Below are 17,620 nucleotides of genomic sequence, written 5' to 3' on the forward strand. Positions count from 1 at the left end.
GAGTGAACAGAAGAAAAATCTACATCAAATCAATATTTGGTGTGACCACCCTTTGCCTTCAAAACAGCATCAATTCTTCTAGGTACACTTGCACACAGTTTTTGAAGGAACTTGGCAGGTAGGTTGGCCCAAACATCTTGGAGAACTAACCACGGTTCTTCTGTGGATTTAGGCAGCCTCAGTTGCTTCTTTCTCTTCATGTAATCCCAGACAGACTCGATGATGTTGAGATCAGGGCTCTGTGGGGGCCATACCATCACTTCCAGGACTCCTTGTTCTTCTTTACGCTGAAGATAGTACTTAATGACTTTCGCTGTATGTTTGGGGTCGTTGTCATGCTGCAGAATAAATTTGGGGCCAATCAGATGCCTCCCTGATGGTATTGCATGATGGATAATTATCTGCCTGTACTTCTCAGCATTGAGGAGACCATTAATTCTGACCAAATCCTCCAGCCCTTCGGCGAACAAACTGCCTTCTGCTACAGCCAAATATTTCAAATTTTGACTCATCAGTCCAGAGCACCTGCTGCCATTTTTCTGCACCCCAGTTCCTGTGTTTTCGTGCATAGTTGAGTCGCTTGGCCTTGTTTCCACGTCGGAGGTATGGCTTTTTGGCCGCAAGTCTTCCATGAAGGCCACTTCTGACCAGACTTCTCCAGACAGTAGATGGCTGTACCAGGGTCCCACTGTTTTCTGCCAATTCTGAGCTGATGGCACTGCTGGACATCTTCCGATTGCGAAGGGAAGTAAGCATGATGTGTCTTTCATCTGCTGCAGTAAGTTTCCTTGGCCGACCACTGCGTCTACGGTCCTCAACGTTGCCCGTTTCTTTGTGCTTCTTCAAAAGAGCTTGGACAGCACATGTGGAAACCCCTGTCTGCCTTGAAATTTCTGCCTGGGAGAGACCTTGCTGATGCAGTATAACTACCTTGTGTCTTGTTGCTGTGCTCAGTCTTGCCATGGTGTATGACTTTTGACAGTAAACTGTCTTCAGCAACCTCACCTTGTTAGCTGAGTTTGGCTGTTCCTCACCCAGTTTCAACCTACATATTGAATTGATGATCATTAGCACCTGTTTGGTATAATTGTTTAATCATACACCTGACTATATGCCTACAAAATCCCTGACTGTGCAACTGTACCTAGAAGAATTGATGCTGTTTTGAAGGCAAAGGGTGGTCACACCAAATATGGATTTGATTTAGATTTTTCTTCTGTTCACTCACTTTGCATTTAGTTAATTGATAAATATAATCTATTAACATGTCTATTTTTGAAAGCATTCTTACTTTACAGCATTTTTTCACACCTGCCTAAAACTTTTGCACAGTACTGTATATATACAGACGTGCTCAAATTTGTTGGTACCCTTCCACAAAAAACGAAGAATGCACAATTTTCTCTGAAATAACTTGAAACTGACAAAAGTAATTGGCATCCACCATTGTTTATTCCATATTTAATAGAAATCAGACTTTGCTTTTGATTTTTTATTCAACATAATATTGTAAATAATAAAACAAATGAAAATGGCATGGACAAAAATGATGGCACCGCTAACCTAATATTTTGTTGCACAACCTTTAGAGGCAATCACTGCAATCAAACGTTTTCTGTAGCTCTCAATGAGACTTCTGCACCTGTTAACAGGTAGTTTGGCTCACTCTTCCTGAGCAAACTGCTCCAGCTGTCTCAGGTTTGATGGGTGCCTTCTCCAGACTGCACGTTTCAGCTCTTTTCATAGATGTTCGATAGGATTCAGATCAGGACTCATAGAAGGCCACTTCAGAATAGTCCAATGTTTTGTTCTTATCCATTCTTGGGTGCTTTTAGCTGTGTGTTTTGGGTCATTATCCTGTTGGAGGACCCATGACCTGCGACTGAGACAGAGCTTTCTGACACTGGGCAGTATGTTTCGCTCCAGAATGCCTTGATAGTCTTGAGATTTCATTGTGCCCTGCACAGATTCAAGGCACCCTGTGCCAGGCGCAGCAAAGCAGCCCCAAAACATAACCGAGCCTCCTCCATGTTTCACTGTAGGTATGGTGTTCTTTTCTTTGAAAGCTTCATTTTTTTGTCTGTGAACATAGAGCTGATGTGACTTGCCAAAAAGCTCCAGTTTTGACTCATCTGTCCAAAGGACATTCTCCCAGAAGGATTGTGGCTTGTCAATATGCATTTTAGCAAATTCCAGTCTGGCTTTTTTATGTTTTTCTGTCAAAAGTGGAGTCCTCGGGTCTTCTTCCATGGAGCCCACTTTCGCTCAAAAAGCGACGGATGGTGCAATCAGAAACTGACGTACCTTCACCTTGGAGTTCAGCTTGTATCTCTTTGGCAGTTATCCTTGGTTCTTTTTCTACCATTCGCACTATCCTTCTGTTCAATCTGGGGTCGATTTTCCTCTTGCGGCCGCGCCCAGGGAGGTTGGCTACAGTTCCTTAAACTTCTTAATAATATTTGCAACTGTTGTCACAGGAACATCAAGCTGCTTGGAGATGGTCTTGTAGCCTTTACCTTTACCATGCTTGTCTATTATTTTCTTTCTGATCTCCTCAGACAACTCTCTCCTTTGCTTTCTCTGGTCCATGTTCAGTGTGGTGCACACAATGATACCAAACAGCACAGTGACTACTTTTCTCCATTTAAATAGGCTGAATGACTGATTACAAGATTGGAGACATGTGTGATACTAATTAAATAAACTAATTAGTTTGAAATATCACTATAATCCAATTATTTATTATCTTTTCTAAGGAGTACCAACAAATGTGTCCAGGCCATTTTAGAATATCTTTGTAGAATAAGCAATAATTCATCTCTTTTCACAGCTTCTTTGCTTTATTCTATGACATACCAATGGCATGCAAGTATACATTATAAAATAGCTTTTAATTTCATCACTTTTCAGGAGGAATGAAGCATTATTTCAATGAGCTGTAAGGGTACCAACAAATTTGAGCACGTCTGTATATTATATATATAGATATAGATATAGATATATAGATATATATATATATATATATATATATATATATATATACACTGCTGTTTACAAAACTGATGCTTCAGCTTCAAGTCCACCTTCATTTGTGCAACACTTGCACGTAAGCAAACACAACCTCTTACCGTACTTTTATTTTTTATTTATTTATTTTTTAAACATTTACTGTGGTTTATAAAAGTCACATATTTTAGACTGCGTCAAGCCTTTTTCAGGTTAAACAAATCGACCCATTCCATCAAAGTAAGCGACATTTGTTTTTATCCATTAGAATGTCTCAGATTGTCCCTTCGATTAACAGTATATGCTTCACTTACGCGAGAAAACATTTGCAATGTCTTGCTTTCTTATTTTCAGATGCATACATGCAGATTTTTTCCTTTTGCTCTGGTGTTAAATGTAGGGTCGACTCGCCATGTTGTACTTTCTGTTTTGCTTTGGGAGTGGGAGTGTTGATGACATTGGTATGAACGTTCAGTTAACAACGAATTAGGAAAGCAAGTCAAAGGTTAACTGCATAACATTGTTTTAATTGACCATGATTATTTCACTGGCGCTACAATGAGGGAAACTACAATGCTTATATTTCCATTTGCTTGGCTTGGGAAGTTGGCGGGTGGCAGACAGCAGAGTGGCGATATAACGGGTACAAATAGCACTGTTTTTATATTGGTGACATTTGTTCAGAGAGAATAGCTGGCGGTATGCGAGGGTGGCGTTATAAAGGGGGGCGGTATAACACGGGACAACTGTATTTGTTAAATAAGTCAACAAAGTATGTTTTTGTTTTTTTTATATTATATATATATATATATATATATATATATATATATATATATATATATATAGCTAGACAGATAGATATATAAATACTCAAACTGCCATTGAAGAAATATTATATTACAAAGGCCCTAATATAAATAAATATAGCCTTTTTTTATTTGACATTTCTTGGAGGAGGTTTTAACTAAAACTTGTCATTTCCATTCCTTTTTTTTTTAACACTCATTAAAACATTAATTTCATGCGTTGGTAAACACATTAGGCATGAATGAAGTTTTCCCTCTTGTTTAAATGAAAAAATGATCAAAAAATACAATGAGGCATCTCCATATTGCCCATCTTTGTCTTACTTTCTCCACCTTATCAAGTATGTATTTGTCAAAAACATATGCCATTTTAATATTTCCCTATTAGATGTATCTTCTGAGTTCTCACTTAGAGACAGAAAGAGCCAACAGCATCCTCAGTGCTTAAGGGAGCATCTGTAAATTAAAATTATAAAATGGAATGGAGAAGATTTCCTTTAAATAGATAGGTGGAGATAACAAAGAGAAAGTAAAAGGGCAAATCTTAAAGCTCAGGTGCAGTCTTAAAAGGGTCTCTACAAAAAGGTATTACACTAAAGTACCAATGTAAATAGCACAAGATCACTGACTGTATTGTATTGTATGGCAAGGAAACCTTGTAGCAATCACACAGCTTTTCACAACAACTTTTGACCACTGAAAAACAAGGCCATGATTGCTGAATGTTTTGGGGTTTCGCTTGTTTAAGGTATAGCTTTATAACTCATGTGCACAATTAGCAGGTGTTTTGAAAATGTTATCTTGAATACTACTGTACCAAATCATAGACTCATATGGGGCTGTGACTATTGTCAAGAACCACACACTTCAGAAGGTGGTCAATAAAGAAAACGGGCTACCATTTTACCAAACCGAAACTTTGAAATTGGCTACTTCCAAACAATGATGATCAACACAAACATGTTCAATGAGGAATTCAAATGAGGAACTTATATGTTGTGAAGAGGGCTAATTTTTAGAGGTGTGCGGATTGTTGTTGTTTTTTTTTTTATTGTTGTTGTTTGTTCTTTAAATGATGATTGTTGTTGTTTGTTCTTTAAATGATCAGAGATTGACCATAAAGCAGGTGTAATATAATGATTTATATTACAGAAAATATGTACTTTTAATCTCCAACTATACAAACTACAAAATAAGGCAACAGGACACATTCCTAACTAGAAATATGTGCCATGTATTTTCCATGTAATGCTGCTATGTAGAAATAATTGATAAATTGATTATTTTTAATAAGGCCAACTATTGGCTGTCTTCAATGAAAGAATAATTCAGCACACCTCCAGAACTTGTACATGAGGAGTTTACTCTAGTAGTTCTACTGTAGCATAGAGAGAGACGTAGACGTTTATCTGTATCATGAGGTAAGTGCAATTGATTTATTATGTGCAATATTGTGTATTTTATACTGTTTTTAAGTAAAATTAAACCTTTCCACAACTTGAATTGTCAAGAACCAAATCTGGAGTTCACTTCTGTTGTTATTTTATGAATGCAATGTCATGTTGGTCATTATTTTTATGAAGTATGAAGGCAGGGCTCCAGGGGTACAGACTGAAATGGTGGAAATGGTAGAAACACCCTGGGAGAAATGAAGTCAATCTATTCATCTGGTTTCTTGTACTGGTTTCGTGGAAAAGACTGGTGGTCATATGCAGTGGAACGAACCAGTCACAGTTCAGCTGTAATAGTCACAAGATGAAGATTTCGCAAAGAATTTTTTTTGAACAAAAAAAAAGTGACACCAAGGTTCCTGGTCCATCAGGATAAATCAAACAAAATATATTGTGAATACAAACAGGAACAGGCGGTATGTGTAAAGAGACAAATCACGGGAATACAAGATCCACTTTATCAGCACTGCTTGTACGCGTCTCAAAAACTGCTGATATAACTTGACTCACATTAGTTTGCCAAAGGCAGGGGACACAACCTCATGAATAGTGAATGTTTAGCAATTTAGCTTGTTTATATGTTTTGTTTTAATTTATTTTAAATATCAGCAAAGTAATGATTTATAAAATGCATGTTTAACTTTATATGTTCTGTTTTTATTTATTTATTTAAGAATCGGCAAACGCAGTGATTTATCAAAGTTAAGACATCTGCTTTAAGTCACTCAAGTGACTGGTTTTACAAGCCCCTATCAGCAGTAATCTTGGACTACCTAAGGTAACTTTAGGTAGTCTAAGATTAGTCTTATATCATTCCAAGATGAGTGAGGAGCTCAAGCCAATAACCCAGAGCAATGGAGCACTGCCCACAACAGGCTTCACTCAATCTGAATCTGTCATGATGCACTCATGTATTGATCAGCTTTTAGGGGACTGACAGCAAATTTCAAAATGATTACTAACTGTTTTTAAAAGTTGCTGTATTATTTAGTTTTCCAGGTTTTTTTTTCTTCCATGCTATCAGATATAATGTTGAAACGTTATATCTAAAATATATTTTAAAAGATATTATGCACTTATCAATTGCTTTCATTGACAAATGTTCTTTCTAGTGACCGACTATGATCCTGTTCATATTGTGCCTTTTCTGTTTTATTTTTATTTACTCTGCTTTTATCACTCCTTGTAAATGTTTGGAGGAAAGTGTACACCTAAACTGAAAACATAATGCTGAGGTTTCCAGGTTTCAGTGTCGGTGCTTTATTTCCATCTTGTCCACCGTGATCAGACTTCTGATCTAAATTATATGTACAACACTGGCATAAAATGCATAAATCTAAATCCTAGAAGAACAAGGTCAGGAATTCCTAGCACTGGTTGCATTTCAATCTTGCAACACTTTGGTTGACATCAAGAAACGAGAATCATCATCAGGGTTATTACCAAGAGATCTTCCCAGGACGACTGTACTGAATCATCAAGCCACTCTTGGTGTTCATTAAATTATAATGGACTGTTTCAAATGTAATGCTTAAAAGCTGTGCAAACTCTCACGGCTTGAATTTTGATGAGGACTGCACATGCCCCAAAACCAAAGTGACCAAACGCAATTGTATACATTTACTTTTGCAACCACAATTCTCGTTGATAATTTGTGTGTCAATATATGTGTCACTATGATGAGGTTAACGTACAAAATTAAGAGAATGATTTATTTCCATAGAGACGCCATTGCTCATGAATATTGTACTGCCTACTATAAAGTGAGTCATCTCGGTCCTTAAGTGAATAAGAAACTCTTGCTTATTAATTAAGCTTGAATACTTGGCTCAGGATGACACGTTGCTGGTTTGCAAGATATGAAAGAAGAAAATGCTGCATCCACTGCTATACAGAGATCTAGCAACAGAAGCTGGATTATCCTGTGTTTTCCTCAAGACAACAGAGTAAAAAAGGATGCTTCATTTGGAGTCATGGACCCCATTAGTGCATGCCCTGAAGCACATACCAAAACCGCAAAAGAATTCCCAATCTGAAGGACTTCATTAAAAGGTCTGATCCTTACGAATTTACTTTGTTACTGTCTTCAATGTACACTATACAAAAGCTAGCAGTTAGTAGCCTTAGAGAAATAGCGATTTCTCTACATTCTCTTTTTTTTAATAAAAGGTGGTTGTATTGTATTCATGTAATATATATTATATATACTGTATATATATATAGTAAAGAAGTGAAGTGCTTGATAAAACAAACATGGCACACAATGTTTAGTGTATTGGAATTTACACCCCTGACGATTAAGGGATGGATTGTAGCCTTGAGTTATACAAACAGGAATATTCAAGATGGATAGATAGCATCCCTCCCATGCAGGTCCATGTTCTGTCAGGCTAACGCACTATAACATTGCTTGTGTCTCAGCAAGACCTGTCAGCTAAAAGAGCCACAAAGTGCTGACAGCGAAGTCTTTGCCTGACGTAAATTCAATAGATCGCTTTCTGAGTACGTCTGGAAATAAAACAAAGAGAAAGCAAAGCAGCGTGTCATTCTCCGAGATCCATCACAGAAGCAATTGGGTCCCACTCAGCCCCTAGACTATTACAAGTCATCTGTACAGAGCTGCTTCTACCAAATGATAGAAACTCTACCATCATTCTGCTCCTCAGAGGCTGTAGTCATTCATTTAGCACACCTAACAGATCTGTTACCTCAAGCTAAAGCACTGCAAGGTCCTTTTAAAAAGAGGATAATCAAAAAAAGACAAATAGCCCTGGAACATTAATTTGAGATTCTCTCCTGTTCCATAAATAGGCATAGAATGGTGGGAAGCAAGTCATTTGGTAATATACAACTAAAAAAATAGTTTAAATGCATTTTTTTTTTTTTTTAAAGATTTATTAAAACCAAAAAGTGATGGTCACGCCCCCAATCTGAGACGACTTAGCTGTCAGACCTAGGTAAGTTAAGATTTCACAGATTCCAGAGACAGCTTCATTAACTGCATGCTGTATAACTCAAAGAGACAGCATAAAACAACAAAAACAGTCCTTTCGGTCTGTGCATCTGTGCAATTACTTCACAACTCATAACCTCTGTGTCAAAATAAAGGTCTTTCTTTTAAATGAAGATATTATTGACATGCATTCGACCAATGATTCAATAAACACAAGGGAAAAGCGTAATCCTACACAGTGCCTTACTCAATATGACATATTTATGGAGATAATATATCCTGTCTTCAACACTGAATGTACGAGTATCTTAAAAGGAACATAACATTATTTTACTTTTCCTGGAGAAAATTATAATGCTATTATATCTGCATGGATACAAAAAAAATACCCATACAAGGACAATTAAAAATGTGTTTTATTACCAACATCAACATGAATAATGTGAGCATGCTGAACATAAAAACCCAAATCCCCAAAGAACCATTGACATGCTACTACCAGACAGGAGAATGTCTACATAGGGAATATTAATGCCCACAATCTTTTCAGCATTTAAAAATATGTTTCATTATATCATGGTGAAGGCAAATTCTTTATAGCCAGTAGTACAGCATTACTGTGCATATCATTACAAAACAAAAAGTATATCAATTACACATACTTTCCAATGCACAGGATCTTTACTGTATACTTACACTACTTAACAAAATAACCAAGGGATAAATTAATCTTTTTGTTTTTGGATCACCAAACAAACACGATATGCACATACTGTACACACATATTTGCCGTACATATCAAGGATACAAATACCTCATTCTTGGAGTTAGTACTATGAATAAGTAGGCCACCATGACCTACAGCCACAGCATCTTCCCAGATATGACCTTCAACAGCTCAGCTAATCAGGTGTCAGTTACACAAAAAACATGTGAACTACATTCTCAGTATGTGAAAAAAAACTCTTGTAATAAATCTCCAGAGGAAAAAAAGTTTGTCTGGCTGTGCTTGTAATACAAGTCAACTGGTTCTTCACCTAACAATGTACTATAAATACTGCTTCCCTCAGACACCCTGGCTTGTGAACTGTCAGTTCTACACATACTGCAGAGTTTACTTGCACAAACAGTATGGTTCCCATTCAAGATATAACAAAAAATGTAACTGCCTTTTTACCCTCCCTGCATGGTTCTGCATTTTTTGTAGTAAGAATAAATGCATTCACTGTATAAAATTTGTAAAACACAATTAAGGATAACAAAAATATAATGTAGAGACATTTATGGTAAATAAATGAAAAACTATACTGCAGCATTACATTTGAAACTAAATAAATATAGCTTAAGGAATCTGCTGTGTTGTGGAAAGATAAGGAACACAGCCACATTGATATTAAACCATGTAATCAAGTGGATATAGTTTAGACAGCAAACAGTTACATTCAGTTTATACATTAGCAGATACAAGAGGCATGCATTGTATGTTTTGTTTCTGTTTTGTTTTTAAACAGGGCCTCTAATAAAACGGTAAATGGAATGGGGAGATAAAGCAAATCTTCAGAGTAAAGCTCACTGAACATGAAGTAGATTTAAACAAGGCTTTGATTGCTTTTCACCACCTGGGATTTAAAATCCAGTTATTGAGGATTCAGCAAGTCGCAGCCAGTTGTGATAAGGATTTTTTTAAAGTTGATATTGAAAGACACTTACAATAAGCTCTGAATCCCGTCCCATGGAGATGACTGTCCTGTTTACCGTCCTTAATAATTTCTCCATAATTATCTGGACGTGTCGCTGAGTGGGTCCCTGGTCAACCAAACGGGATACAAAAAAATAAAAATCAGAAAAAGCGTCTGACAAACCCAATACTGATGGTCATCATTACATGCATTTATATTGGAAAAAATAAATCAATTATCTACCCTAAGCAGCACAGCTCAACATAATGAAATATTGTTCATGTCAATGGCAGGAGCCACGCAAAGCAAACTAAACAAACAGTCTTGTTTAATCACAGTTTGTTACTATGGGGGCACTGTAATTACTGGAAATATAGCTGAGATGATGAGCTGGTTTTGATGAGCTGGATGATGGAAGAGATTCAACTAAATAATGCAAAGCTCATTCTAGAAGATTTGGCATTATTCTTCTTTGGTTTGGGTCTGTCTGGAGGCAAAGTCTTAATCCAATGTCATAAATATCAGGCTACTAATCATCCTAGAACAGAAAAATATCAGGCTACTAATCATCCTAGAACTGAAAAATATCAGGCTACTAATCATCCTAGAACTGAAAAATATACCGCAAGTGCTTAAATCAACCAAGTGAAGTTTTTAATGAATGGGAATTTCAGTTTTAATGCACACTTTCCAGTACTAATGGAGGATGATTGGGCCGATTTCATCTGATCTCTTGTTCTCTTCCCTGATTCTGCATTTCACAGAGAACATTCTCATGAAGGCGGCACTACATAAATTATAGATTTTGAAGTGCAACCAATAGATTTTTCTTTACTCTTAAACACAGCTGACAGATACACTACCTTTCAAAATGAACAAATGAACTAATGTATGTGATAATTTAACACACAAGCTGGTCCTAGCCTCTCAATAAAACATACCTCTATTTAAGAACCTTACAAACAAACTGAAGGATTTATTATTTTGTCCTAGTTTTGAATGAAAATATTTTTTTGGCTTTTTTGTTGCTTTTTTAAATAAAGGAACAATGTATGAATCATCTCCAAGTACAGTACAACATAAAACAATGGTGGTCTATGTAATACTAAAAGAAAAGTATGATATTCAGCGATAAACACTTTAAAATGTGTCCTTCTCAATGTCTTCACATATTCATTTTATAAATGTATACCAAATAGGAGGCAAAGCAAACTGGTTCAGAAAAATCAATCGTATTAGGCTTGGATAACAGAACTGTATTGGGAACCTTTTTTGTTTGCAGGTTTAAAACATCCTACCTGATTTGGTAAGCCCTAGTGTTAAAAACCAGATCGCTGAAGCTGAAGTTTAAGGGGCACAATTGGGTAAAATGCATCATTGCAAAAGCTTGTTAGCACCACCCTAGTATGCATCAAAGAGAGGCCCACGTTACTGCAATAAAACTAGATGTGTAGGAGTGTTAACAGGAGTTATCACAGCACTAACCACGTCCTTTCTGTACAGAACTTCCAGTATGTTGCTGAGCAGCTGACAGCAGGCTTCCAATTCCTCTTGATTCTCCAGGTGAAGCTTCAGCTGCTCAGTCATCAGCGGCAGCAGAATATCCCGGCAATCTGGGTAGAAAACAACAATGAAAAAAAAAAATGATGACCAAATGGCTCTGCATTGTTAGCACTGCAGCAGGTAACGAGGTGTGGCGAAATCTGATGTCCGGAGATTCTCTTCCCACTAATGAAGTGCTCTGGAAAGTAGTGTTCTTTTACCAACTTCTCTTTTTCTTTTAACTGGCTACTAAATTAAGGGTGGAGGTAGTGATCCTTAAATCCTTAAAAGGGTACATCAGTACTACATGAAAGATAAAACAAACTATCCCACCTTGCTGTTCTCAATGTATTTGGTCATTGTATAATAATGCGTATGCGCCCAAACATCTGCATAATGCTACACTGCTATGTCCAAAATCACTGTTCTCGAGCACCTCTTCTGAGCCAAAAAACCGTGACTTCCGCATGTAGCCTCACATGTGCTCTGAAACTTACCGGCCCAATGAAGCATTGTACAAGCTATATTACCTCCGTGTGGAAACACACTAGTCTGTGACAAACATGGTCCGTCTAATTTTCCATAAGGAAGGAACTTGTAACTGCTTTCGTTTTGTGTAGTAGACATCTTTCACACTGTACGTTTCCTTCGTATGTTGTATTTTGATGTATGATTATGATTAATGTTGCATTCAATAACAAAAAAAAGTCTGTGCTGTGTAGATATAGCTCCAGCTGATTCAGAATGCTTGCAGAATTTACACATTTACACAGAATCACATAAACTAGCAAAAAATGTATTTCCTTTCGGAATGAGGTCTTTGAGGATGATCTGACCTAAAAAAAATAAATATTGCATTTTTTTCATCCTTTATTTGGTTTTCACTTGCATTACCTGACAAAACACATGCACAATCGTCTACACACTGTTGAATGGGAAAGTCGAATTCGGCCACAAATTCTCCCTATCAGTTTCTGAACAATCTGATGTTAAATATTGCCTGGCATTATTTCAGACGTTCCCTGTGTACAGTCAAACTGTGTTGCTGAGGAAAATTTGAATTTAAACTGTTAATGACACAACTTCGATATGGCAGTGGAACGGTATGTTTTTCTTTCCGTTTGTCGAGTTACTACTATACATATTTTGACAGAAAAAAAAAACGCTCAAGCATTTTGGAAAGTAACCAAAAACACTAATTTCAGAGAGTATATCAAAAACAAAAGCCCCGAAAAAAAAACAATTTACATAAAACTCGAAAATAGCTAAAAATAAGCACCGAAAAATACAATTAATAAAACCCGAAAAACAGAAGCCCTACTTATAAAACGCTTCATTGGGCCGGTAAGTCATGGTTTTTTGGCTCAGAAGAGATGCTCGAGAACAGTGATTTTGGACATATCAGTGTGGCATTATGCAGATGTTTGGGCGCATACGGATTATTAAACAATGACCAAATACATTCAGAACAGCAAGGTGGGATAGTTTATGTTTTATCTTTCATGTAGTGCTGATGTACCCTTTAAATCATTGAAATGAAAATCAGTTTAGTCAGTGTCACGCAAGCATTGCTATTTATTGCCTGCTGATTTGGAAGAGCTTAACTGTATGAGCTCATTTGAGGAAAAAAAATTGGCAACATCCAGCACCTGCCTAAAAGGACTTCAGACTATTGACCTGCATGGGTATTTGTATAGTGTTGTGCTGCTGTAAATATGAGAGACACTGTTCATACCCCCTTATTGTGTTCTGGTACTCTGTTTATTACTTGGTTTAATTAATGCCAAAAGAGAGCATTTAATCAATCAGGAACAATGAGGCAGGGGTCCATTGGCTGTCGGATATGGGCTTGTGGTTCCGCTCATGGGAAAGTGAGCAGTGAAAGAATACCTACAGAAGAAGCTCCTGACTAAGCCTTCGTTGCTATCAAGCTGACACTCCCTAAAAGAGAGTTGCAACAAAGCAAGGATCGTTTTAAAAGATGTGGTTGTTGAGGCCGATAGACAAGATAAAAAAAATTAAATGGTAAAATAAAATTGCTTTGTGTATTAATTAGCCTGCTTCAGACATCTGCCCTGGCAGATTCAGCATCTATCCACAGCTGTTACACTTCGAGTATCGATGAGAAGACTTAACAACTGCAGTTAAAAACAGGGATTAGGGAGTCACAGAATCTAGACGACACATTTTAACCCTCATCAATAAAGAAGCAAACATGCATTGATTACCGAGTGACCTTGACAAAATCAATAGTTTATAACTTTCGTCTTCTGCAACATGGCAGTAGGTAAATACAAATTTAGAGCAGTAAAAACGTAAAACCACCACAGCCTGTTGTATGTCCACGTGCAGGTGCACATACATATATACCTAAAGGCAGATGCAATCAATAATTTGTGATAATATTCTTTCATCACAGTTGGATAAGCGGTTCTCTAGATTTAGCGCTCTCGCTGATGTACTGGCAGTGTGGAAAACACTGAAACCGGACTTGAGAATTACTGAGTTTGAGAAATAACAAGTAGCACTATACTGCAAAACACGCACCTCCACTTTTCCCACCATCCGAGGGGGTTTTTAATAAAAATCTATCAGTCACAATATTCTAAGTATGATGCATTGTGAAGGCAGACAATAATAACTGGACATCTGTTCAGAGCACAGCACACATATAAAAACCAGCGTGGTCAATGCTTCAGCAGTCTGCTTAAAAAAATAATATCAATCTTTATCGAGGTGCAGGGCTGGTGGAAACAAGGATTGTTTGATCACTCGGCTTATTTCTAACTCGTGAAACACAAACATCTTGACGCCTCCTTGTTCTATCGTGATTCTTCCTCGACCTATTAGAATCACTTAAGATTTGACATTGCAAAATGCTCTTGCAATGTCTCTATACTTCTTCATTCAGCTTCTCCTAACTTCCCCCTTAAACTCAATTTCAGAAACTTAATTTACTGGTGCCTGTTCTAGTAGCAAAACAGATATTTACCTATGGGTGTCTCAAACCCCATAGATATGCTTAGGCAAACAAGGAGGGGTGTAATGTTAACAAAAAAAATATACAAACAGATTTATCAATGTCAAGATTGCTGCAACCAGGAATAAACCTAATCTCTATTTTTTATTGCAGATTGGTTATTACAGTAAATTATAGATTATATGGTATGTACGGTAGTCCACAGTAATGCTGCAAAGTAAGTCTGTAGACACCATTTAAATATGAGAAAATGTTCAGCCAGATTCATGAGCACCATGCTTTCTTGAGGCCATGTTTATTTATTGACTGCAGTCAAAATAAAGATACAGTACCCTCAATTTGGGGATCTCATTAAAAATGCACTAGAATGATTTGTCTCATTAAATATTCACTTTACAGACTGGTACATCAATGAACATAAAAAAAACAATTTTAAAGCCATATAATTTGTTAGACATTAATTACATTTCCTTGTTTCTCCTCGCTGCCTATCTCTAATAGAAGAAAATTATCTGGTTTATTTTGTAATGTATTTTAATATTATTTATTATACTTGTTATACTAAATTATTCATTAAAACAGAATGATGATTCAAGCAGCAGTCTGCTTTCTCACAGTTAAGAAACTGTTGTCTAATGCCTCCTGTATCTCCAGCTAAGATCAATGATGCCAACAAATCAAAAATCCGTGACCAGCTGAAATGCTGCTTGATGACTAAGGGAAGCCGACTGGAACTATCTTGCCAGGCCAACACTGCACCCCCACATCTGAGCAAACAGATGAAAGAGCAAAAAGATCCCCAGCACAGGCCACAAGAGAACCGGGAGCATTCGTTCTGGTTCAAAAAGTCAATTTCTGGTACTATAAAATATACTGTATGTAAAGCTGCTGCTCAGCAGCAAGACTGAAGGGGAAGCATTACACTACCCATGGGACTAATCGGATGAATATTGTGACAACAACAACAACAACAACCATAATAATACAAATACAAAAAGTGCAATAATGCAGTAACTAAGGCTCTTCTTAACCTGCTTCTTACAGGTGCCTCTCTAGGAAGCCCATTCATATTAACTTATGAAACACCAGGTACAGGAAGAGAGACCACCTGACACTTGTACTTGATGTCCTTATCTACACTTTGCAGCTTCCCCCACTCTGAGATCCTTCACCCAATTCTGTTAAACCTGTTAAACTCACTGCCTAATATTAGTTTTTGTGTTAAAATGGTTCTGCTCCTAATTTTACTGAATGTTCGTCCCCTTGTATTAGAAAGACCCCTTTAACTTACTTGACTTCTCATCAACCAGTAATTTACTTCACAATCCCACTGGCTGCCTGTGAACAGGCTGGCTGAAGGGGGGACGTCATACCAGAAATGAATGCAAGGATACGGGATATGGGGTGAAACTGAGTCACATTGGCTGTGCTCAGTACTTATTAAACAACAAATAAAAGATTTAAACAAATCTACACAAAGCAAAACAGAAGGCAAGTTGTCCAAACAAATAAACAATAAATAGCAAGTAGTAGTATGCCGTTTATCTTTTTAAATTATTATTTTACCTCCTGTCTCTACTCCTGTTCTCCACTCTGAACACTTTCTCGAGCAGCCAAACTGCGGCTCTTTTATATAGGTGACCGAGGGATCAACTAGCTATCAATTATTGTATTATCCCTAGGTCACCTTTTGCACGGGTTTAGTATGGACGCGTGACTGTCAGATAATTATATACTTAGTAGCTGATCAGTCACGCATTCTCACGAGGTATTTAAAATAAACAATAACATGGTGGACGACACCTTGCTCGTCCTGCCACACAATACTAAAACACAAATAAACACTGGCTTTTCACCGTCATATATACATAAATCATAACAACAATAATAATAATAATAATAATAAACAAATATATACACGAAGGGGCGGGACACCCTGCCTTATGCTTTTCGCATTGATAATTATACATAATGATACCACCTGTCTTGGTTTCCTGGCTACAAGTAAAGAAAAAGGACTGAAATCTTATGTAATCCAGGAAATAGAACTCCTGGCAGTTTTGATACATTACCAGCCACAGTGTATAGGCAACTAGCTGAGGTCGGTCTAATTAATTCAAAAAAATAATGGCTTTAACAAACTGTTTGTGTTCATCCCAAATGTTATAGCACCTTTTCATCGAAGCTCTGCAGGTTGTGGGTTCATGCATCCAACAGGAAGTTAACTTAGCATCACCCAGCCCGATGCATGAGACTTGGCACCGCTAGACGCTCAGTTTCTGGATTCGATCCAACACAAAGCACCATCTGCTTTGCAGACTACTTCACAGAAAGCTGGTCTCGGTACATTGCAATCAAAGGAATTATGACATGGGTATTTGGGCTATAAGAAATGTTTACAAAATTAAACAAGCAGAGTCAATTATGTCTTTATTTATTATTATATTTTTTTATAAACCCTTTAAAAAGTAATCATTTAGTGTTATACGACATGCTTAGCCAATGCTTAGTATGTTAAAGGGTTAACTCCTTTTTGAAAAACTGATCTGTTAATGAGTGATTTATCATCATCATCATCATCATCATCATCATCATCATCATCATCATCATCTTAGGTTAGTATTCAATTCCAGGCCAACACCTTTTTAAATATATGTAAAAGTTGTACAAAACATCAATTTAGTATTTTAAAAAGGACAGATTATTTCATGGTCAAATGAATAGTTCAAAGCAGGACAACACTACATGTTAAAATCCCCCTTATAGTTTAGTATCCATTCAAGCATGTTTAAAAAGCTAAGTGTACACATGATATGCTTGTTGAGAGAAACACAGCAACACACTTGACTGAAATTGAAATGACATCCATTGTTGCAGGTTATCAAAAGATAGTGTGAAGATCACTCTGGGTAGATTTTTTCATTTGTTTATTGATAACAGTAAATTAATTTGTCAAGCTACTCTTGACGAGAGTAGAGTTGTCACAATTTTTCCTGCTGTCTTTCTGGATCCTTATGAAAGATAACAACAATCCCTCTAGGTCTCAAAACATGCTATATAATTTCAGGAGACAAAATGACTTGCAAGAAGACTGCAGTTACCTTAGTAACTGGTTTTCTTCATAGTTGTTAAAGATTCAATAGCCAATATCTTCTGGATTAGAGTTTCTATAAGTCGATTAAAATGAACAAAAATGTAAGAAA

The 17,620-nt window shown here is 36.8% G+C and overlaps 1 protein-coding gene across 3 annotated transcripts in view; it reads right to left on the minus strand.

The window, feature by feature from the left end:
• The window catches only part of LOC117415126 (dedicator of cytokinesis protein 1), a 212,040-nt gene that overhangs the window by 123,924 nt on the left and 70,496 nt on the right, over positions 1 to 17,620 (minus strand). For all 3 annotated transcript variants that reach the window (XM_059026209.1, XM_034025106.3, XM_059026208.1), the window contains exons 26-27: positions 11,381 to 11,508; positions 9,927 to 10,022 (exon numbers count right to left, since the gene is read on the minus strand). In XM_059026209.1, the coding sequence (XP_058882192.1) occupies positions 9,927 to 10,022; positions 11,381 to 11,508 (224 nt within the window). The remainder of the gene's footprint in view (positions 1 to 9,926; positions 10,023 to 11,380; positions 11,509 to 17,620) is intronic.

This window comes from Acipenser ruthenus, chromosome 7 (assembly GCF_902713425.1).
Source record: "Acipenser ruthenus chromosome 7, fAciRut3.2 maternal haplotype, whole genome shotgun sequence".
Taxonomy (NCBI): Eukaryota; Metazoa; Chordata; class Actinopteri; order Acipenseriformes; family Acipenseridae; genus Acipenser; species Acipenser ruthenus.